At 39.5% G+C, this 25,277-nt stretch overlaps 1 protein-coding gene across 1 annotated transcript in view; it reads left to right on the plus strand.

The window, feature by feature from the left end:
* Positions 1-12,746, plus strand: part of STMN2 (stathmin 2) — a 55,128-nt gene extending 42,382 nt beyond the window's left edge. Inside the window, exons 4-5 of the mRNA XM_054499535.2 lie at positions 1,357-1,548; positions 11,399-12,746. Of these exons, the coding sequence (XP_054355510.1) occupies positions 1,357-1,548; positions 11,399-11,458 (252 nt within the window). The 3' untranslated portion in view covers positions 11,459-12,746. The remainder of the gene's footprint in view (positions 1-1,356; positions 1,549-11,398) is intronic.
* The last annotated feature ends 12,531 nt before the right edge of the window (positions 12,747-25,277 follow it).

Raw genomic sequence — 25,277 nt, forward strand, 5'->3', positions numbered from 1 at the left:
GCTTGAACCTCAGAGGCAGAGATTACAGTGAGCAGAGATTACGCCACTGTACTCCTGCCTGGGTGACAGAGCAAGACTCTATCTAAAAAAAATAAGCAAATAAATAATAAAATGTCCTGAAACCATTATAGGGTTAAAGCAAGAGGCAGAGCTGGTTCCCAGGATTTTCTGTCTAATCTTCAGTGAGCCACAGACCTATTCCTGATCAACTTCAGAATAAACTTTAGATATTCCCACTTACAATTACTCCTGTGAAGGATCGCCTCGGGGCGTCAGCTGATCCTGAGAAATTATCCAGGAGCCATGAGTGTGTAATAATTTAGTCTTAAACCTAAATAGGTCAGTATTGGGTAGGACTTTTCTTAGCTGCATAATGGGGAGAATAAAAAGAATATGGAAAGAAGTTACGTAACACATCCTGGGTCACAAACAGAGGTAAGACTTGAACACAGGCCTGACATCAAAGCCCATGCCAGTATGACTTACAAAAGGTAGACTGGACTACCTTCATTTGAATCACTAGTGATGCTTATCACTGGGCCTCACCAAAGAACCTTGGAATCAGACTCTTTGGAGGTAGATGCCAGGCACCTGCATTGTTATCAAGTGCTCCAGTGATTACCATCTACTGTACAGAGCCAAACAGCCTCCTGACGCTGGAAGAAAATTACAGTGCTCAAAGTGCAGGGCAGGGTGTACATCTGGATCTAAATCACTGAGCAACCACAGGGTTTAAAGAGAGGGTCAAAACAAGGACTTTCTGCTCTCTGTGGCCAAGTGGACACTAAGTTTGCACTGTTCTCAGATCTCCAAAGAGACTTTGGTGTATGGGGGATGGAGAGGGGGAAGGGGGTGTGAAATAAAAGGAGAAAGTGAATTTGATGATTTGATTGATGAAAGTTGAAAAGCTCATTGTAGGGCCTAGCCTACAGTTGATGAAAAAACAATGGATCAGGAAGAAGATAAGAACTTGTCTCAGTCCTCAACCATTTTCCTCAGGCTTCGGTTGAATATTGCCATCCTGTAATTCATTATAGCATTTTCTGTTGCATAAATGCTTAGCAGCAACGTCTTTTTTAAAAAAAAAAATTGTAACTCCTCAATGAGGATTAAATGCTTCTTCTTCTAAGACAGTCCGAAATATACTCACAGCTGAAAATTCAGCTAGCTGCATTTCCCAACTAGCCACATTCTATAGAAAACTCTAAGCCATGCAGATGAGTACAGACTTGACAATAGTGCTCAAGGCTGGGAGTACTATTCATCTAAAAAGAACGCTCCCTCCAATTGGTGGGCCGTTATTCTGCTAGGTTTGTGTTTGGATAATTATAAGATGGCTATGTTTTTCTTCCCCAGTCTCAGGAGGCCCAGGTGCTGAAACAATTGGCAGAGAAGAGGGAACACGAGCGAGAAGTCCTTCAGAAGGCTTTGGAGGAGAACAACAACTTCAGCAAGATGGCGGAGGAAAAGCTGATCCTGAAAATGGAACAAATTAAGGAAAACCGTGAGGCTAATCTAGCTGCTATTATTGAACGTCTGCAGGAAAAGGTAATCTCAGCAGAGTCCTGAGCAGATGGATATATTCATATGCAACACAGCTGGGTGAACTTCCATATGCCTGAGCACAGAGACTAAGTCAAAATTGGCTGCAGGTGTGAGGACAACTAACTCCCATGGGCAGGGTCTCACAGTGTAGCATTGAGTTAGCAGGAGGTGCAACATGGTAGAGAAGTGGGAATCCAACATGAAAGCTGGAATTTTGTCAAATTTTCCCATGGTGAGTGGATTCAGGGAGGCTGATTCATGCTTTTGAAATGTGTAAGACTTCTATACAAGCCTCACGAGGCAATCTGTAGGAAAAATGTTACATTGGAAATATTAATGTCAATATATTATATTGATATAAAGTATAAATAACATTTGATTTAATATTTGTTTAATATATGACATTAAATATATATTTAATTAAAATATTAAATTAGAAAAATATATTTGCCAGAAAAGGCCAGGGTATTTATGAACACGGGTAAGCCCATTCTAGGGTATAATAGCATCACATGGGACCATAGCAAAGATTAGCTCATAGGGGATGTTTCATCCAGTTCTGGTATCCTGGTGCCCTTCTCTTCAACAACCTAAACATATATTCATTCCCATGAGTCAGGAGGAGCTGTGCTGGAGTTCCTCTGAAAAATGCTGTCTTTCACTTTTGTACTCTCTATGCTGCCTCCCACCTATCCCCTCAAAAAACCTTTCCTTTGAAAATATACAGTATAGCTGTGAGTAGTTTAGCTGTGTCCATTTCCAGAAATTGGAATAAGCATTGAGAAATGGGATGTTTGAGAAAGATGCCTCAATCCTTTTCTGAGCAGTCAGTACCCTTCCCGCCAGTAGCAAGTGCCTTTGTGTGATAGGCATTGGAGATGCAGAGCAAAACAGGAGTGTGCCTGTCATCAGAGCCCTGAGAGTTTAGTCAGATGAGCCTCCTGTTTTCTGACTATTTCTCAGAGTTTCATGTCTTCTATTAGAGATGGCCCATCTCATCTAAGGTTCAGAAAACCTTATCCTGAAGTTCTGATGATTCTGTTTTCATTCTCAGTCTCTGACTGCAAATATCCAGCTAGAAACAAAGGAAATCAGGCATGGAATCTTTTAAAGATATAATTGCATGGAGATCTTCATTTGTGCTCTTGAGGAATTTTTGAAAGCATTGCTGGGGAAGGGTGTGTGGGCTCTGATGCAGCAGTAAGACACTGAGGCTCTCAGAGGTACATGGACGAGTACTGCTGACTTGGGCAAGAGCCGGAATAGTTACCTGATGCCTTATCCAAAACATGAAAGTTCGGATTAAATTTGTATTTATAAGCTAGTGTTTTTATACTCTCAGGAAAATGTCATTGCGTTTCACCCAAGTGAGTCAAGTCATGATTTGGAAGAGGCAACAGAATTTGGCTCTCTCCAGGTGATTTATGGCGGTATAGGAACACATGTTTTACTCAGATACAGGAGAGCAAAGTTCCATTTGCTAAAGTTTACTCCCCTGACCTTGAACCGGTCAGTCTTCCTCCATCTGCCCCCATTTTGCACTTCTCTAGAGAACTAAGGATGTTCCTGCTTGACCAGTGCTCGTAACACGGACAGCAGAAGGCCACTGTATGATCTGTTTGAGATCGCTGTGACTCAACCTTCATCTCACATCCTAGGCCCTAAAAAAATTAAGTGAAGTTGCTAGGAACGGTACCTGCTGTTCTTATTGCAGCATTCTCAATTAGGCCTCAATGCAAGATTTATATCACTGGCAGTCCTGGAGCATTTTTATTTTTCAAATTCCATATACACAAACACAGGGCATAGCCTCCTTTTTTGTTTGTTTGTTTTTTTGAGACAGAGTCTCACTCTGTCGCCCAGGCTGGAGTGCAGTGGCGCGATCTCAGCTCACTGCAACCTCTACCTCCTGGGTTCAAGTGATTCTCGTGCCTCAGCCTCCCAGGTAGCTGAGATTACAGGCGTATACCACCATGCCCAGCTAACTTTTGTATTTTTAGTAGAGACAGGGTTTTGCCATGTTGGCCAAGCTGGTCTCACACTCCTGACCTCAAGTGATCCATCCACCTCGACCTCGCAAAGTGCTGGGATTACAGGTGTGAGCCACCGTGCCCAGCCAGGGCATATCCTTCTTGATTTCAATTGTAAACTAGTTCAAAAAATTTCCATATTTTATCTAATATTTCCAGAAGTGCTAGCTTTTAACAGTCCATTTTTTTCCTCTGTGTGTTTTTTTCTCTTCACCCAGCCCAGCCATGCTCAGCTCATTTTTGTACTCTTTCCACTCCCACTCAAATTTAGTGCCCTCCTCCATACATACATACATGTACATCTGCACACCACTTTTCCTGCAAATCATCAACCCAGAGTGCTTAAAATTCCTAACATCAACCCACAGAATCTCCAAGGATGGGACCCAGCATCCATACATTTTGAAAACTCTCTGTATAGTTCCAATATGCAGCCAGATTTGAGAACTAGTGGTTTGTAGCCCATTCTGATTTAAATCTCAGCTGTCAGCATTCTATCCCATGTCATATAATGCAGCCCAGATAATTTCTAGGACCACATTTTTTTCTGGTATTTCATAGCTAATGAGGTGCTTTTCAAATCTAATAGGATCTTTGGCCAGTGTCAGTCAAGATCTTTTATCTCCTCAATAAAGAGGAAATACCAAATTTACTTTGGTTTGTGTATATCACACAGGTGGATTTAGTACAAAATTGTGGTTTACATATTGTGAATGTGTTTGTGTAAACTAAAACTACTTTGCTTTTTCCTAAAATAAAACAAAGTTTTATATTAGAAGCAATATTTAGCATTTTGCTTGAATGAAGTTACTCCTATGAAATTAGAAATTTAAAAGAGGGTCAGTAATAACAGTAAAGCCAAAAGGCATGACACTGCCAATGTAACATAAGCTGTTCTGAAATGTACCATATCAAAAAATAATTATGCTGGGCATGGTGGCTCACCCCTGTAGTTCCAGCACTTTGGGAGGCCAAGGCAAGAGAATTGCTTGAGGCCAGGAGTTCGAGACCAGCCTGGGAAATATAATGATACCTCGCCTCAAACAAAAATTCAAAAATTAGCCAGCAGTGGTGGCACACTTGTAAAAATGCCTGTAGTCCTAGCTACTTCAAAGGCTGAGATGAAAGGATCACTTGGGCCAAGGCGTTCGAGACTGCAGTGAGCTAATATTGTGCCACTGCACTCCAACCTGGGAAACAGAACGAGACCTTGTCCCTAAAACAAAAAGAGGAAAAAAGATGACTGCTTCTGAAATGACACCTCTTAATGAGTTAATCATTCAATGAATATGTATTGAATCCCTACTATATGCTTAGGGGAACCTTTGTAATATCAAAGGTATTTACCAACCATGTCTTTCCCAATACAGACAATACAAAATTCAGCAATAAATAATATAGCACCAACAATTAGAGAATAAGATGACATGTAGTATGGTCCAATATAGACAGTAAATACAAAGACACTGAATAATATCAGTAAAAGTAAATTCACATCAAGGTCACTACACCATGCACCCACCCTTTTGATAGCCCTCACTGGCCCTATCAATTAAGCAAGAGACATGATACAACTCTGTGCAAGCTTTTTCACAATCTGCCTACCATTCAGCACTCAGTCTCTCTTCCCTTCAGTCAAGATAATTGAGCATTCAAGCATATTTTCACCATGATGCCCATAATGGTGTCTTCAATGTCACTGACTGATAAATTCCCAGAAACCTCCCAGAGCCCCAGCCATGTTAGCTCAAAGCCTTTAGCTAAAACTGAAAGCCTAAAGCAAAAGCAGCCCTGGCTGCACTTCAGAATCTACTGGACAGCTCTTTAAGGGATTCTGATTTAATTGTCTGGAATGGGGCCAAGAACCTTGTATTATTTTAAAGGCTCACTAGTAGGCTCTAATATTTAGCCGTGGTTGAGAACCACTGTGCTAAATGTTTCTTAAATATGCTTTGTGATGTCATCATAAATTATATTTTAGTATTTTTTGTCTTTGTTGCATAAGTGTTCTTTCTTCCTCCAAAGAAGAATGTTACACTCATTTTTTATTTCAGCTTCCTGTTTTCATAACACCTCATCTTAACACTCCAGGTTATTATATAGAAAAGAATCAAATGTGGAGAAGGCTGTGGTTCAGAAGGGATGCCTGTGCCACAAAGACCTGCATTAGGCTGATCGATTGATGTCATATGCAGGACTCAAAAGACTAGTCTGTGGATTATGACTGGTGAAGTTAAAAATGTTCTTATCCTTAGAGTGGTATGAGACGTAGAAAGGGAGAGAAACAGAGAAGGGGAGGAGAGGGGAAGAGAGGAAAGAAAGGAAAGAGAGAGGGGGAAACACCTGTTCTTGACATACAGGAATGATTCAAGACACTTTCTTCCTCCCCTGATGTGTCCCTTTCTCCCCTAATGCACTATGCAGCATCCTGCAGAAAATTCACCACCTGTCCCTTTTAGGAACCCTGAGTAGTAGGAGCGCCAAATGACCCAATCAAGAATTGCAGTGAGACAGTTAGTTTTGAAAAATCAGTTAAAGCAGGTATAATCATTTTAACAACAATACATCTATTCACTAAACATATAATTTTAATGTCAAATATTTAAGTGTAAACTTATTGATCAATCTTTTGATGTAGTTGGGCCCAATACCTTCTCCAAAAATTGATCAGTTCATGGGGGTTCTATGGGGGTTTCTTTTCTTGCCATTATTCACACTTAAGTCACATTAGCTATGATTTGCAGTTTTAATTTCTTTAAAATTGAGTAGGGACTAAAGACATCTGCAAAATAACCTGGATATAGACTTTTTACAACTTTTCTGTAGCTTTTATAGTTGACTCACCCAGTATCTACTAAATACTTCACTTTCTCATGTATTTCCAAAGGTTTCTCTCCACCCTCACAATTTTCCATTAGTGTAGTACTTAATTAAATTAGATAGTTAAATTTTCAAATGCAAATTGCTAAACAGGTGTGGAAATACCATTGGCTATAATCAAGCATATAACACAACCAGTTGAGAAGGAAAGTATGTGGCGATATTAGGGAAGAGCCTTTTCCTCTCAAGCAACTCAGCATTTAGGAGCCATAAGACAGCAGGACGATGGAAGGAACAGAGAGGGTTAACATGGCAAGTTACTGAAGAGGACTTCTACTGCACCTTGTTGAATTCCCCACTTAATCCAGATTGTATCATATCTTCTTTCTTTTGTAATTCTACCATATCATCTTAGTCAATGCCAAGACATCTGAGCTCATAACATGGTAACAAATACCAAAGGAGCTTTCAGTATTGTTTAGAAAGGAGAGAAGCAAGTAACCCAGACAAACTTCACAACGGCTTTCCCCTATCCAACCATGAAGTACAGTACTTAGGAAATAAAAGAAATTGTTTCACTATAATTCATCATTTCACTTCTAATATCTAGAAAATGTCAAATGAAAATATTATAGCCATATTTTAGTGGCAATAGTAGCACATAATATGATGTAACTTAAAATGATAAAAATATTTTCAGGGAATAAGATTCTGTGATTCTTTCCTTAAGAGGTAATTTTGATAATATGTAACTGTTTTGTAAATGTCAATAGTCTTGGGGATACAGGTGGTGTTTGGTTACATGGAAAAGTTCCTTAGTGGTGATTTCTGAGATTTTAGTGCACCCAATACCCAAGCAGTGTACACTGTACCCAATATGTAGTCTTTCATCCCTCACCCCCACTCCCAACCTTCCCCCACAAGTCTCTGAAGTCCGTTATATCACTCTTATATCTTTGAATACTCATAGCTTAGCTCCCACTTATAAGTGAGAACATATGATAGTTAGTGCTCCATTCCTGAGTTACTTCACTTAGAATAATGGCCTCCAGCTCCACCCAAGTTGCTGCAAAAGACACTATTTAGTTCCTTTTTATGGCTGAGTAGTATTCCATGGTGTATATATACCACATTTTATTTATCCACTTGTTGGTCAATGGACACTAAGGTTAGTTCCATATCTTTGTAATTTCAGGTTGTGCTGCTATAAGCATGCATGAGCCTGTGTCTTTTTCATATAATTACTTCTTTTCCTTTGGGTAGATACCAGTAGTGGGATTGCTGGATCAAATGATAGTTCTACTTTCAGTTCTTTATGTTTTCCATAGTGGTCATACTAATTTACATTCCCATCAACAGTGTAAAAGTGTTCCCTTTTCATCACATCCATGCCAACACCTATTGTTTTTTGACTTTTTAATTACAGCCATTCTTGCAGGAGTAAGGTGGTATTTCATTGTGGTTTTAATTTGCATTTCCCTGATGTTGATAATATTTAACTCTTTAGTTATAGATTTCAGCTATTATCAATTTACACCTATTGCATTCTTCTCATCTTTTGTTTTCTTGTGATTCTGATGCACAAATAGCATTTGTGCAACCACTTACTATTGAACATGTCTGATGAATGAATAATGAAATAGGAAAAGGGATTAAAACTAGCCTTTATTAATTGTTTGCTATAGGCCAGACATTTTTGGATGTACTATCACATTTCATCCAAACAACAACCTAAAAGAAAACACTGTGATTATCCCCATTTCACATCTAAGGAACCTGGTCTTTAAGAAGGTTGTCATTTGGCCAAGATCACAAGTAGACCACAGAGACTAGATTTGAATGCAAGTCTGTTTGACTCCAAACCTTTTTACTATCTGCCCATGACCCCTGATTACCAACATCTTAATGTATGAACATGTGCTGTCTTAGCTCACACAACTCACTCCTGACCCCTCTTTTATGTTGCAAGTGCACAGTCATTAGTAAAAAGGATTTTCGATGATACTGACCTCATCGTGAATTTAATTAGGCTCATATGACAGAATTCCATAGATGGAATTGACATCCTAGGTCATATAGTCCAAGTCCTTGTTTATATTTGATACCTGGTGAGATTAAAGGGACATTAAAAAGTAAAGAAAGAAAAGACCCCATATTTCTTACCTTCCAGTAGAGAAATCTTTCTATGAAATCAGAGGAAAGAATTAGAGGACCAGAATTTTTCCTAAAATCAACTTTCATACATCTTTTTTCATATACAAGGCATAGTTGCATACAATGCTCAAATATTGTATTACATTTCCTTTATATTGATGGGAGGAAGGGGGTAAATTGCAGAAAACATTGTAAGTTTAGAAATGCTTGGGCCTCTGACTGTGCCTAGCAAATATCAGGAGCTCAATAATGAAATAAATATTATCAAAGAGTAGTCTTCTCGATGAACCTTCTCTGAGTATCACAACCGCCTTAGGAACCTCTAGATTCAAGGTCTCTGAGTATCACAACTGCCTTAGGAACCTCTAGATTCAAGGTCTCTGAGTATTACAATTGCCTTAGGAACCTCTAGATTCAAGGTCTCTGAGTATCACAACTGCCTTAGGAACCTCTAGATTCAAGATCTGGTAATTGCAAACAGTGAGCTGACAAGAAAAACAGACTGTGTGGGAAATTACACGCTTCCTGCATGACTGCCTTTGGTTCTCCCACGTTTTGATATAAAGTCACATTAAGATTTCATGAGCAAATATTCAATAATGTGAATGTAAAGTGTTCAAATAATAGAGTGACTAAAATGCCTGAAAACAAATAATTTTTAATTAGAAACTCATAATTATTTATTTTCTCTTTTTCCACATTATCTCAAGCTCACAAATTATATTTATTCTTTCCTATGGCAAAATCCATTTTGTTAACACTAATTTTGAGTTTAACAAGAAGTGTATTCCAAAGTAGCCTAATAATACTAATTATAATGTTTCCTGCTATGTTATCAATTTGAATTTCTATGAATCTTTAGACTTGAGGCTTCTTTTTCCTAGCATAGTGATGGTCTGGGCTTTTTCTCAATTTTTGCCAGAGCTCAGCTCTCACTAATTAGTTTCTTTCTGCATGAGAAAAAGATTTTGCTTCATCTTTTTCCTCATAATAGCAGAACAAAAAGAAGAATCAGCTGCATCCATGCTAATTTCCCCTGTGACATTTCCAAACAGGATTTGATTTCTCTATGCATGCCTTTTTCCTTCTCTTCATGGTTTTTGAACATATACAAAAGCTCATTTAAACCAATTAAATAAAATTGTTTTTAATCTCTTTCTCTAGAGTCAACTTCCTGCTTACTCCAACTCTGTATCTTTGAAGGAAGTGTAGGGTGGTCTATGCCTTTTTTCTCCCAGAATCTACACTTGAAAAGACACTTTTTCCACGCAACTATAAAATGTTCTCCTCACTCAACATTGAAATTGTATAGCAGTGATTAAGAGGGTGAGCTCTAGAGCCAGGTTCCCTGGGTTTATATCCCACTTGTTAGTATCATGAAGATGGGCAAGTTACTTACCCTTCCTGTGTTTCAGTTTCTTCATCTGCAAAATCGGGACAATAATAGAATGTCCACTATAAGATTATTGTGAGGATTAAGGGAATTAATACAGGTAAAACCTGTACTGATGCAGGTCTGGTACACATTAAGTGCCTAATAAATATTCAGTATTATAATATAAAGAACCCTATAAGTGTAGACTCCTTGAGATTAATAGAGTTTAATGATGTTTTACTTTATAGCTGGTCAAGTTTATTTCTTCTGAACTAAAAGAATCTATAGAGTCTCAAGTAATTTCTGGAGCTTCAGAGGGAGGGAGAGAAGCAATGTAAGCAACATTCTACAGAAACATAAATACTACTACTAATAATTAGCATCTTAAAATTTCAATTCAATGAACATTTATTTAGCACCTATGATATATGCAAGACAGTTTGATTTTAGTCATCTGATGTATAGTCACATACTAAAAAATACTGATTTTAGTACTAAAAACTACTTCCTCCATCAGTTCCCTCCTCAGGAAGTTCAATTCCCAAACCAAGGCTAGTACCTTGGTTCCTTATGTAAGTAAACATCCACCAATCACATGCTGTCTGCAAAGCACTCTGCTAGGCCCTGCAAATGGAAAAAAAAAAATGAGAAAACATAGTCCAGTCCCTCAATGAGCTTACAGTCAAATATAACAGAGGAGACAAGAACAGAGAGGCTCATAATACAAGCTAGAATAAAATGACTGCCGAATAAAAGGAAAGATTTATGCAGGTGTTCAAATGGAAAGTGAGATAAGTTTGCAGATTAGTCTTTGCAGTCTCATAAAAATCTTTATGGAGAAAAGGACGATGGTCATAGGGCTTAAAGAGTAAGTTTATAATCCTGACCAGTGGAGATGAAATACTAGCATTGAAAATTGCATGACAAGACAATTCCATTAAACTGAAACATCAAGTGTGTGTAGGAAAAGATGGGGGTTATGACTGGAAAAGTCACTTGGACTGCAATTATGAAGGGCCTTGACAAACAGGTCAAGAGTTTAAGAAGCAGTATAGAAAGTCTTCATCCTGGATCTAGCCCTCCCAGAGTGTCCATCAGGATTATAAAGTCCTTAAAATATTAGTGAAAAGGAATGACATCATTAGAAATGATAAAGAAACAATAATGTGATGTTTTATTGCCTTTCTCTGGATTTACACTGTGATCCTAATATTCAAAATTATCTTAATAACATGAACTTTTCGTCATAGTTTTAAACAAAAACAGTGTTAAATATATTTTTTAAAACACAATAAGTCTTGTAAGATCTTCTCTAACATGACATTTTGCAGGGCCCATATTTTCCTCTCTTCTGAAATGGGAAAAATTCCTAAAAGTAGACACCAAACTGGGTTACATCTAGTCAAACACATGGTACGCAAAGGACCAGACAACAAGGGCCTGTGACATTTCTTCTTCCTTTTGTGTTTTTTAGGAGAGGCATGCTGCGGAGGTGCGCAGGAACAAGGAACTCCAGGTTGAACTGTCTGGCTGAAGCAAGGGAGGGTCTGGCACGCCCCACCAATAGTAAATCCCCCTGCCTATATTATAATGGATCATGCGATATCAGGATGGGGAATGTATGACATGGTTTAAAAAGAACTCATTATAAAAAAAAAAAAAAAAAAGAATCAAAAATTAAAAAAAAATCAATGCGGTCTCTTTGCAGAATGTTTTGCTTGATGTTTAAAAAATACCTTGGATCTTATTTTGTAAATACTTACATTTTTGTTAAAAAATACAAGTATTGCATTATGCAAGTTATTTCATAATCTTACATGTCCTGTAACAGGCTTTTGATGTTGTGTCTTTCCACTCAAATGAATTTGCTAGGTCTGTTCTTTTTGAAGCTCCCCATGTCTAACTCCATTCCAAAAGAAAAATGAGGTCAGTAGACAGTCTATGGTGCTAGAAACCCACCATTGCCTAATGACCTAGAAGGCTTTGTTGTCTCTGAGCTTGACTAAGACCATACCTAGATCACAGGTATTATGATTCCACATGAACCTTCACATTTGTTCGCTCATAATCTACTTACTGCCTAAAAACTACAAAACCAGGCTAAGAAATACCACCAGTCATAGCATTTACTTCTGCTTCTCCTGGATTATGTGCTACAAATGTGCTTTGGCTTTAGAAAGGGATGGATGAGAAGACAGACCTGAGACCAATCTGGGTAGAAGCAAAAAGTTGAACCTTTTAAAGTGCTGAACACAAATCCAAATTCGAATGGTTCAAGCAGCCGTGAAATCGCTCTTCATAAAGTGGGCTTAATTCTCTAGTTTAAGTTCTTTTGATGGAATGAATTAATTAATGTGTCAGGTGGCTTATTTGTGGATGCCATGATTGATGATGTTCATTTTAAGCTCTTACCTATAGTACAAGTACATGATGCTACTGAATATTTTTCCACTTGGAAACTGTGAGCTGGTTGTTGCATTAAAACACACATACAAACAAAATCAAAAACACTGCGGACTTTCACTCAAGCTGGTCTTTCTTCCCCAGTGTAAGGCAATCCTGCCTACTAACAATACCAACAACAAAACACTCCATCTGTGAAGCTGACGCAGTTAAGGGGGCTAGGCAGGGCATTTGTGCCAACTAAGAATCACCAGATACCCACCATAAGTACCTATCGCAGTTTTGAAGTCGTTTCTCCCCAACTCCCAACTCCTGAAGGTTGCTGCCTGCATATTTACTCTTCATTAGTGCTATTTTCCTGTATGTCATTGTGAGCAAGCTGTGATTAATAAAGAATTGGAGTTCTGTGAACTAATAAAGGTTTGGTCTGTTCTCTTGCCCCTTCATGTGTCTGACCCTGGAGTTCAGATTTCAAAAGGGCAGCCACTGAATTAGACAATCTCACAAGCAAAGAGATAATAAGGAGAGTTTGAAGGAAACCAGTGCCCTGCTGAGTCATTTCCCTTTGGGAACAGCAGGCCGCATCTCTTTTCTCTTGCCCTCTGATGGGCCAACACAGTGGGAGAGGTCTTCAATCTGCTCCCCTTAAAAACATACAGGACTGAACAAGATACCACAAGATTCAGACTGATAATTCTGAGCAAGTGAGCCCTTTTCGAAACATTGAAGGTTCCTGGCATTATCTCAAGTTCTCGCCTGTGGCCCACAGAACACCTCCCCCAGCCTAGACCGTCTGTTAAGATGTGATCCCTGCCATACTGCCGAATTTTGTACTGCCAATAAACACACTGCACACATGGGCGCAGCAGGGTCCTGTTAGTGACCCAGATGGATCTTACAGGACCAAAGGAACCACATCCAGTTTTAGCAGAAAATCATAAATAATTGAAACCACACAGATTTGTGAATAAGTACAGTGGGCTATGGTCCATAGGAGCTCTAACAAGCCAAGTTTAGGGTTGCGGCCACCTGGTCTCTATTTTGAATATCCTTTAATATTTGTGGGAATCTAACACTGCTACAAACGACGCCTGTGCTTGATGTGAAACACATGAGCTTCCGATGAGCATGAAATGAGTTGTCTCTTCATACTGGTTTTATATAGCTTAGTTTGGAAAACATTACCCGAATTACTCATTGGGTCAGACCCTATGATAAGCCCTGGAAACATGAACATGAATGACCACAAGAAGCTGACAGTCCAGTAGCTTATTTGGGCCCCAAAACAGCAAACATGATATGTTGGTCAGTCCTCTGCAGCATATTGGGGGAAAATGGATCATTTCTAAGAAGTTTCTGAAATATTAGAAATATTTGACAAACTTCTCATAGTACTTTGTATGACAACTGAAACTGCTGACCAGTCCAGCTGCCTAATCTCAAAGATGAAGAAGCAGGCCAGGCACGGTGGCTCCTGCCTGTAATCCCAACACTTTGGGAGGCCAGGGTAGGCAGATCACTTGAAGGGAAGAGTTCGAGACCAGCCTGGGAAACAAGGTGAAATATCTTTTCTACAAAAAAAAATACAAAAAGTAGCCAGGCATGCTGGGGAGTAACTGTAGTCTCAGCTACTTGAAAGGATGAGATAGAAGAATGATCTGAGCCTGGGGAGATCAAGGCTGCAGTGAACTGAGATTGCACTGCTGCACTCCAGCCTGGGTGACAGAACGAGACCATGTCTCAAAAAAAAAAAAGAAAGAAAGAAAGAAAGTGAAAAAGCAGAGGAGGGAAAGGTGAGTGGTTGGCTCCAGACCACAATGCCCACATCTCATGACTTCTTCCCTTATTTGAGGTCCTCAGAAGAACATCTCCAAGTTGGGTGCAGCATATACTGCTTGGGTGATGGGTGTACCAAACTCTCAAAAATAACCACCAAAGTACTTACTCATGTAACTAAATACCACCTCTTTCCCAAAAACCTATAGAAATAAAAAAGGAAAAAAAATTTTTAAAGAAAAATAAATAAATAAAAGAGCATAATTCACAATAGGGGGGGAAAAGAACACCTCTAAACCTTCCAGACCAGTGAGGCCAGGGGGCCTCAAATGTCAGTGTGCTTCCAAGTTATGTGAAGGGCTTGTTAAAAACAGATTGCTGAGTCCTGCCTCCAGAGCTTTGGATTCCTGAGGTCTCTGGAAGCCTGAAAATGTGCATTTCTAACATATTCCCAGAAGATGCTAATACTGCTTGTCTGCAGCCCTCACTTGAGAAGCCCTGCTGTCAACAATGCAACTGATCCAGGTGTGTGGATTCTCTGTGGCTGCCACACTGAGGGAATCCATTTCAATCAGGGCATGTTCCATTGGAGGCAGGGCAAGAAGAGAAACTCATTCACTCTTATTCAAAAAAGTTCGGGGGTGGGAGGATGCAGAGGAATCCAGAAAAAAGCAAGATAAACAGCTGTGCCTTGCAGGATAATAAAATAATGGAAGCAATCGTGCAGCCAGGAGCTGGGATAGAGCTAAGGTGGAATCAGAGTACCAATGACTCGGCATCTCTCACACAACATGATTTCAGTAAGGATCAAAAATCTGAAGATGCTCCCCACCCTTTAACAGATGAACTGAGTGCTTTTTGCAAGGATTTGCCATTCTGTGAATTACCCAGTTTGTTAGCCTGGTTCCCGTTACAGATTTTTTTTTTTTTTTTTTTTTTTTTTTTTTTTTTTTTTTTTTACAGAGTCTTGGCTCCTTCAGTACCGTGTTTAAATTGCGTAAATGTCTTTGAAATGTTCTGTGAAAATTCACAAAGTTCCATTAGTTTGATGATTCACCCTCCTCCCCTATCTCCTCTACACCCAAAAATGTATGGAACAACTGAATGTTGACAAAGGTCATTCTCTTTTCTAGCAAGAGTCTTGCCTTTGTGCTCTTCATCAGCCTTCACAACACTTGAGAGGAGAAAACAATAGGGGAAAAAGTGCTAATAGGCATATTGTGGCCCATCTACCCTCCTCCTACTGAGGGAGAGGATGAAAAGGGGGAGACATGACTTCTGTGGCTTTAGCAGCCAAATAACACATCATCCCTGTGTTCCCAGCCCCTGGACAAGACATCCTTGACATCTAATCAGGCAGTTTGCTGAAACTGCTAAGGCAAGCACAGAGCCCAGAACAAAGCTAAGGCCCCCAAGCTCCCCCAAATTACCTGAGTCATCTTGGATTCCTCACTGTCCCCCACCACTCACCTCCAGTTGAATATCAAATGGTGTCAATTTGACCTCCACACTGTCCTGCAGTCCTTGCTTCTTTTCTACTTCCAGAACCACCATCTAGTTTGGGTCCTGGTAGACACTTGCAGCAGCCTTCTCACAAGTCTCCTTTGCTCCAGTCCACAGCCCCCACACATAGTGACCAAGTCTCTCCAGGACTCTACTGCCCCTCCCTTCTATCTGCAGAATGCAATCTGCACTCCTCTACATGACATTAAAGTGTTCCACCAACTCTCTTTCCTCAAGAACACTACTCTCGGCCAGGCACCGTGGCTCACACTTGTAATCCCAGCACTTTGGGAGGCCGAGGCGGGAGAATAACTTGAGCCCAAGGGTTCAAGACTAGCCTGAGCAACATAGCGAAAACTTGTTTCTATGAAAAGTTTAAAAATTAGCTGGCCAGGTGTGGTGGCTCACACCTGTAATCCCGGCATTGTGGGAGGCTGAGACAGGTGGATCACCTGAGCTCAGGAGTTCAAGACCAACCTGGCCAACATGGTGAAACCCCAAGTCTATTAGAAAAAAAAATTAGCTGGTCATGGTGGCATGCACCTGTAGTCCCAGCTGCTCAAGAGGCTGAGGGAGGAAGCTCGCTTGGGCCCAGGTTGTCGAGGCTGCAGGGAGAAATGATTGTGCCATCTCACTTTAGCCTGGGCAACACAGAGAGACCCTGTCTCAAAAAAAAAAAAAAAAAAAAAAAACACTACTCTCGTTGAACCCCAAACGGTTCACTCTGACGTGGCAATGACATGACATTTCAGGCTTCCACACACACGTTGTACTCTGTGTGAAATTATCTTCACTACAGTATAACAGGAAAGGCTAAGTCAGGCTGTCATAAAACCCCCAAATCTCAGTAAATTAAAACCACAAAGGTTTATTTCCTACTCCTGCTATATGCCCAACCTGCTCACTGTGGATTCTTCTCTATGTTGTGCCTCGCTCTGGAGCCAAATGCGATGGAGCTGCCTCTATCTGGAATGTTGCTGGTCACTGTGGAAGAGGGAACGTGCATGCATGGCAAATCATGCACAGGTTCTCTTAAAGCTTCTACCCAGAAGTAGCACACATCACATCTCATTGGCCAAAGCAAGTGATATGATCCCATTTAACTCTAAATAGGTAGAAAAGTGCAGTCTCATCATAAGTTCAGGAGGAAAGCCAGAAATATTTATTTGATGAGTCATAACAATGACTGTCACCCCACTGGTCACTAAATATTTAGCCCACTCTCCTTCCTCCATGTAAAGTACACTCACATTGTCCCCAAGACATAAAACTTCCAAGTATCATTTGATCATGGCATCAAGTTCAATGTCTTGGGTAATATACAGTTCTTTCTCTCTCTCTCTCTCTCCCTCTCTCTCTCTCTCACACACACACACACACACACACACACACACACACACACATTTAGACATGGGTTCTTTCGACCTGAGAAACAAATAAATTAAAAAGACAAGTCATCATTCCCTGAATATTCAATATGTAATGGCAAAACGGGACAGGATAATCACAATAAATATGCTCATTCTAAAGGATAAGAATGGGAGCAACACCACATTTACTGATCATATAAATTCTGGCATTCCACTGGCCAGACATTGTGAGGCCCTCTACCATTGAGACGGGGCACATTCCTTGACTCTGTCTCCATTATGCTCCCAGAGAGGAGCTCCTAAGTCCAATGTTCTTCATGGCTCTTGGCTCTGTTCTCTAATCAAATCTTCCTATTTCTTTATTCTCCTTGGTCACATTACAAGGACATTGAGAAATATGCCTCCTTGGAATCTGAATCTCCTTGGAAGCAGATTTCTCGGCCTGTTTGCTGTCCACCAAACCTGGGGACCCAAGAGTCATTAAGTTTTTACTGATCACCATATTGGTTTAGATCCTAGCAGGAAACAGAAGGCACAGTAAAAAAGAGTAAATAATGAGAATTGAAGGACAATTATATTAAAAGGGTGTGTTTTAGTACATTTTGTGTTGCTGTAAAGGAATACTTCAGACTGAGTAACTTCTAAAGAAAAGAGGTGCATTTGGCTCACAATTCTCCAGGCTGTACAAGCATAGTATCAGCATCTACTCAGTTTCTGATAGGGCCTCAGGAAGCTTTCACTCATGGCAGAAGGCATGAAGGCAAAGGGGGAGCAGGCATGTTACACGGTGAGAGAAAGAGCAAGAGAGAGCCCCCAGGCCCTTTTAAACAACCAGTTCACACATGAACTAATAGAGCAAGAACCCTCCCATTACCATGAAGAGGGCACCAAGCCATTCATGAGGGATCCACCCTGATGACCCAAACACCTCCTGCCAGGCCCTACCTCGAACACTGAGGATCACATTTTAACATGAGATTCGGAGGGGACAAACATCCAAACTATATCAGGGTGTTGGCAGATTAAGCGAAACCAAAAAAGGATGATGAAGCACTGCCTGATGAGAAGTTATGACCTTTAGGAGATGAACTCAGCCTCCAACAAATGCAGCCTAGCAAGGAAGGATTTGGGAATAAATATCTAAATATCTTTCTTCCCTCACCCTTCAATCTCTAGCCAAGGTTTCACAATGGCCAAATCCAACCAGAAATTAGAGGGCAAGGGATCCCAGTTGTCCTGTGTGTAGAACTCAGCCTCTGAGGCCGAGCAGGATGAAGAAAAGCAGAGAGAGAATCCCGAGGGTAAACAGAGTGTTTCCTGTCTGTCCCATGAAGACACTGCCCCATCTGCAGTCTTCTCAAGGAGGTATGCTGAGTATCATCCTTGCTCTCATATGTGACTTCTAGATCATTCTTAGTCCTGTCTAAGACACTCACTCTTGAAGCTCATGTCTCCAATCTGTTGAAACACTTCACTTCTTTGTTGGTGTTCACTACTAAGTATCACACTGCTTCCATTATCTCCATTCCATGTATGCCACTTTCTGACCACCATCTCCTGTCTTTCCAGCTAAATTTCTTGAGTAGCTTGACTCCTATCCTCCAATCTCCCTGGGATTTCCATACATTTATAGAAGTGTTCCATGTCCCTTATCATCCTTAGTCTTCCCTCCTTACCCAGATTAAATTCTAATCATTCCATTATTGTAATCTCTCTCATATAACCCAATAACTCTCTCTCTTAATGTATTGTTTTCAGAAGGTCAAACCCATAATGCTAGCTAAATTAACTCTCCACCTAATCCATGCCTGTACCCATATAGACGAACATAATTGTAGAAACCAAATAGCCATGCTGACTGGTATCTCTTTAAATTCATGAACATGAACCTCAGGTGAGCCCTTAATTTTTCCTGGCAATCACACTATACGTCCCTAGTCTTACACTCTCTTAAACCTCCTCAAACATCCAACACCTCCTCTCCTATCCTCAGCTAATGACTTTTCTTCCTACTTCACTGGGAAACTGAAGCAATTAGAAGATAGTTTCCATAGACTCCCTCCAACACATCAACCCACCTACCACCCTTATGCTCTGCCTTCTGACTACTACAGCAGATGAGCTATCTAAAGCCAGTGCTTCCTTTTGTACACTAGATCCCATCTCCTCTCACTATCTCAGATGTATTGCTCTGAAAATTCTCTTCTCTCCCTCCCATTTTATCATTTTTTCTTTCTACAAATTCAGCATAAAACATGCTATTATTTTTTGCATCTTAAAAAAAACTTTGGATTCCATTTTTCCCAGCAGCTATTGACATACTTCTCTAGTTCACTTTACACAAAACTCCAAAAGCATTGTCTCCACTCTCTGTCTTTCATTTATTGCCTCTCCTTCTCTCATAAACCCTCTCCAATAAGTCTTTTACCTTCATTCCACTGCAGCTGCACTATTCTTGTCAGGTTACCAATGATCTCCATGGTGCTAGATCCAATGGTAAGTTCTCAGCCCTCATCTTACTCTACCTATTATTTGACATAACTGATGAGTCTCCTCTTTGATATCTTTCTTCACTTGGCTTTTCCTACCCCACACTTTCCTCGCTTTCCTGTCATCTCAGTATTGCCGCTTCTCTATCTCCTTTGCTGCCTCTTCTTCTACCCAAACTCTAAATGTTGGCATGCCCCAGGGATCAGTCTTTGGTCTCCTTCTTTTCTGTATCCATGCTTACTCTTACTTCATTGGGTGATCTACACCCATCTTACAGTTCAGACATCATATATATGCTGCTAGTTCCCAAACTCATTTTTCCAGATTTGTCCCCTGAACTACAGTCTCATGTGACGAACTGACTACCTAAACATCTTCATTTGTATACATAAGTGGCATCTCAAAACACATCCAAAACAATACTCCCAACATTCCCTCCCCATCTCTTGCATATTCATTCTTCTAATTGCTTAGCCAAAATTCTTGTACTATCTTTGATTCCCCTTATTCTCTTCATGCCCCACAGACAAATGTGAGAAAATTCTGTTGCCTCTATTCTCAAAATCTGCCTAACTAGATGGAGATATACATATAGATATAGACGCTATCACCTCTGACTAATCTACCATTATCTCTTGTTTGGATTATTGAAATAGCTTCCTAGCTATTTGGAAACAGCATGATGTGCTAGACAATACTTTGGACTTTTGAACAAAATGCTGGATTCAAAGCCCACCTTTGTTACTTAGCAGTCATGTGACAGTAAACAAATAGATTAACCCCTTTGGCCTCTGTTTCCTCAGATGTAAATTGGAGGACAATAATAGTAACAACCTCATAAAGTTTAGTGAGAATTAAATGTATTAGCAACTTAAAGTACTAAAAGCAATGTCTGACCCCTAGTGAGTCATACATACTATTATACTTACAAAGTATAAAGTATTCATTATTTTTGTTATTTTTATCTAAAAGGAACCGAGATGCAAGCTCTTTAAATATAATTTCAACTTTATTTCAGATTCAGGGGTACATGTGCAGGTTTGTTACATGGGTATACCACGTGATGCTGAGATTTGAGGTACAAATGATCTCGTCACACAAGTCCTAAGCGTACTACCCAATATTTAGTTTTTCAGCCCTTCCCCCTGCCTCCCACCCACGTCTAACTAGTCCCTGGTGTCTACTGCTGCCATCTTTATGTCCATGGGCACCCAAGGTTTAGCTCCCACTTATAAGTAAGAACATGTGGCATTTGGTTTTCTGTTTCTGTGTTAATTTGCTTAGGATTATGGCCTCCAGCTACATTCATGTTGCTGCAGAATACATGATTTCATTATTTGTTATGATTGCATAGTATTCCAGGTTGTATAAGTACCACATTTTCTTTATCCAGTCCACCACTGACTGGCACCTAGGTTGACTTCATGTTTTTTGCTATTGTGAATAGTACTGTGATGAACATGTGAGTGCATGTGTCTTTTTGGGTTTTGGGAAGGCAATATGGTTTGGCTGTATCTCCATCCAAATCTCACCTTGCATTGTAATATTCCCCACATGTCAAGGGTGGGGCCAGGTGGAGATAACTGAACCATGGGGGCAATTTCCCCCATGATTCTCATGGTAGTGAATAAGTCTCACGAGATCTGATGGTTTTATAAATGGGAGTTCCCCTGCACAAGCTCTTTTACCTGACACCATGTAAGATGTGACTTTGCTCCTCCTTTGCCTTCTGCCATGATTGTGAGGCCTCCCCAGCCACGTGGATCTGTGAGTCCATTAAATGTCTTTTTATTTATAAATTACCCACTCCAAGGCAGTCCTTTATAGCAGTGTGAGAATGAACTAATACAGGGTGTTTGTCTTTTTTTTTTTTTTTTTTTTTTTTTTTGCTTTTTTGTTTTGTTTTGTTTTGACACAGTCTTACTCTGCCGCCCAGGCTGAATGCAGTGGCACAGTCACAGCTCACTGCAACCTCAAACACCTGGCTCAAGCCATTCTCCCACCTGAGCTTCCCGAGTAGCTGGGACTACAGAGGTGCACCACCATGCCCAGCTGATTTTTTAAAAAAAATTTTTGTAGAGATGGAGTCTCACTATGTTGCCCATGCTAATCTTGAACCCCTGGGCTCAAGTGATCCTCCCACCTCAGCCTCCCAAAGTGCTGGGATTACAAGCATGAGCCACCACACTCAGCATTTTGGTAGAATTTATTTTCCTTTGGATGTGTACCCAGTAATAGGATTTCTGAGTCGAATTATAGCTCTGTATTAAGTTCTTTGAGAAATTTCAAAACTGCTTTCCACAGTGGACGAACTTATTTACATTTCCACCAACAGTACATAAGTCCAACAGTACATAAGTGCTCCCTTTTCTCTGCATCCTCACCAGCATGTTATTTTTTGCCTTTTTTAAAATAGCCATTCTAACTGGCATGAGATGACATCTCATTGTGGTTTTGATTTGCATTTCACTGATGATTAGTGATGTTGAGCATTTTTTCACATGTTTGTTAGCCACGTGTATGTCTTCTTTTGAGAACTATCTGTTCATGTCTTTTGCTCATTTTTCATGGGGTTATTTGTTTTTTGCTTGTTCAAATGTTTAAGTTCCTTATAGATTCTGGATATCAGGCCTTTGTCAGATCCATAGTTTGTGAATATTTTCTCCCATTCTGTAGGTTGTCTGTTTAATCTATTGATAGTTTATTTTGCTGTGCAGAAGCTCTCTAGTTTAATTAGGTCCCACTTGCCAATTTTTGGTTTTTTTGCAGTTGCTTTTGAAGATTAGTCATTAATTCTTTCCCAAGACTGATGTCCACAATGGTGTTTCTTGGGTTTCCCTTTAGGAGTCTTATAGTTTAAGGTCTTACATTTAAGTCTTTAATCCATCCATCTTGAATTAATTTTTATATATGATGAAAGGCAGGGATTCAGCTTCATTCTTCTGCATCTGGCCAGCCAGCTATCCCAGCACCATTAAATGAATAGGTAGTCCTCGCCCCCATTGCTTATTTTTGTTGACTTCATCAAAGATCAGATGGCTGTAGGTGTGCAGTTTATTTCTTCGTTGTCTCTTCTGTTGCATTGGTCTACATGTCTGTTTTTGCATCGGTACCATGCTGTTTTGGTTACCATAACCTTATAGTATAGTTTGAAGTTGAGTAGTGTGATTCCTCCAGCTTTGTTCTTTCTGATTAGGATTGCTTTGGCTACTCAGGCTGTTTTTTGGTTCCATATGAATTTTAGAAAAGTTTTTTTCTCTTTCTGTGAAAAAATGACATTGGTAGCTTGATAGGAATAGTGCTGAGATACAAACTTTTCTTTCATGAACTTTAAACTCATTCCAAATAGCTATTCAAAAGAATTTTTATAGTTTTACCTGGACAACTTACATTCTCTTAGAAGTTTTATTAGAGATTTAATTTTCAAACACATATTTGCCTGCAGTGAGAACCTATATACGTGTGTGTGTGTGTGTGTGTGTGTGTGTGTGTGTGTGTGTATGGCCATTTTGGGAACATGGTAAGGTATAAATAAATATATTTATTCTCACAATTTTTGTAGCCACAAAGAGCAAACATATTAGTCACATACCTTTACTTTGCTGACGGAATATATCACCCAACAAAACATAAGAATCAGTTACAACCTCAAACTGTTGTCAACAACTTTCTATATGTAATTCATTTACTTACTCACTAACAAGCACTCACTCGGAAACAATATTTTGCTTCTATAGCTCTTTCATTATCTACTGGGAGATGAATAATTAATGGTAAATTATATACTCTAAGAAAATAGTGGGAGTAACAGAATGACTCAAGGATTCTTCCAAAGTTTCACATCTTGAGTAATATCTATCTTGGAAACTGTTAATGTTCGCACATTCAATATGAAATTAATGGTTACAGAAGAAAGGAACATAATTTCTAGTACAAGGCTATAAACCAAGCATAGTTATATATTACCACAAAAGAGATGGGAAAAAATCTATTAAACGTGAGCAATGTCTACTGTTACAGAATATGTATTACAGAATCAAATGCAACCTTCTTAATTAAACTAGATTATATTTTTTGGCTAGGTTTTCATTTTTGTAAAATGATGTTAACACCAAATGTAGGAGAAGAGCAAGAAAAAAGTGCTAGAAACAAGGCGGTCTTTTGGAAAAAAAAAAATTACCCACCTCCAATCTGTTCTACACACTCTAACCAAAGAGGGAGGGAGGTGTCTAAAATTGAAATCTGATTGTGTCACTTCTCCACTTAAAATGTTTTGGGAGATTCTCATTGCCCTTAGGATAATCTAAATTCTGTAGCATAATTTACAAACTTGTGATCTCACTGCTTTCATCTCTTACCAGAGCCTCATAACCTATGTAGCAGCCTCATTTCCTTTGGTTTCTGGAAAATACTGTGATTTCCTATTCCTAACATTTAACACAGTGCCTAGTTTATAGCAGGAGTCTTATAAATACTTATGGAGTGAAAGAATGAATGAAAATGAATGGATAAAATAAAGAGAACACATACTTTTTAAATGATTTTGATATTCATCTTCTCTTTTCATAGCTATAACCCACAACCATAGCCAATGACAACTTTTTTTAAGTGTCTGGGTAGTAAAAAACAAAACAATTAAAAACTCAGATTTAAAAATAATTTCAGCAGATTAACAAGTTGATTTTTCAGTCACTGGGCAGGTCTGCACGTTGTAACACATCAGAGCAGACAGAATAACAACTTTGTAATTTTGGTGCTATAAACCAAGGATGATAATTGTGAATATACATGTTTTGAAATCTAATTTTTTAATTAAAATGTTTAAAGTCAATGGTGAGTTCCTTTCATTTCAGTGATACTATAAATGATTTAAGGAATAAAGTTTTGAAAAATCATAATTGAGAAGTCACCAGCTGGATCAAGATGTAGGGCTGGATACATTCATGTATCACTGCCTCTACTCAAAACCTGTGAAATGGCATCAAAGATATTTAAAGATAAAATAATTCCACTGCAGTAATGGAAAACAAAGATTCTACAACCAGGCCAGAAATTTTGAGCAACCTCCGAAAGACAAATGGACTCAGATCTATAGAGAAACCTAGCTGGTGGAAGCCATGTATTGCAGAGGTATATGCAATTTGGGGGAGCCCTAAGCCCAGAGTCGAGAGGTAACAGATGCTAAAGCCATCAGATATGAGTGCATATTTAATTGAGAACATGTTTCTTGAGCATCCAGTCCAACTGACTCCTTTCCCCTTTCCAGGTTTTGCTGAGCACTGGGCAGTGATCACTCTTTGGACTCACACTAAAGCAGTCCCAAGAGTATAAGCCCTAAGGACACAGAGGCAGAGTAGTGCCTCAGATAGCTATTTCCACCAAAGAAGCATAGGAGTCCACATACCCACAAACAAACCCTCCCTCTACACAGCACACCCTCCCCCTCTCTATATTCACCACACGAAGTTTATGCTAAATAGAAACGGCATTCAAATGCCTGCAAACAAAAGCTCAGAAATAAAGAAGAGCATGCCACAGAGAATCACAATGTTTGAGAAAAGCAAATGCCATAAAATAGAGACACTAAAATAAAACAAACAGAAACAAAAACAAATGAACAGAAAATCTGAGATTGGCTTAATGAAGGAAACAGAGGGCTTTGAAATAAGAATAGCTAATATCCTCAAATGAAGAACAGAGCATATCACTCCCATTAAAAGAAAAGTTAAAAAGGAAGAAGGATGGGTGGAGGGTTCCAACATTCATCTAAAAGCTCTTCTAGATCATTTAGATTGGAGAGGGAAAGCTCGT

The sequence above is a fragment of the Pongo pygmaeus genome, chromosome 7 (genome assembly GCF_028885625.2).
Source record: "Pongo pygmaeus isolate AG05252 chromosome 7, NHGRI_mPonPyg2-v2.0_pri, whole genome shotgun sequence".
In the NCBI taxonomy this organism is placed as follows: Eukaryota; Metazoa; Chordata; class Mammalia; order Primates; family Hominidae; genus Pongo; species Pongo pygmaeus.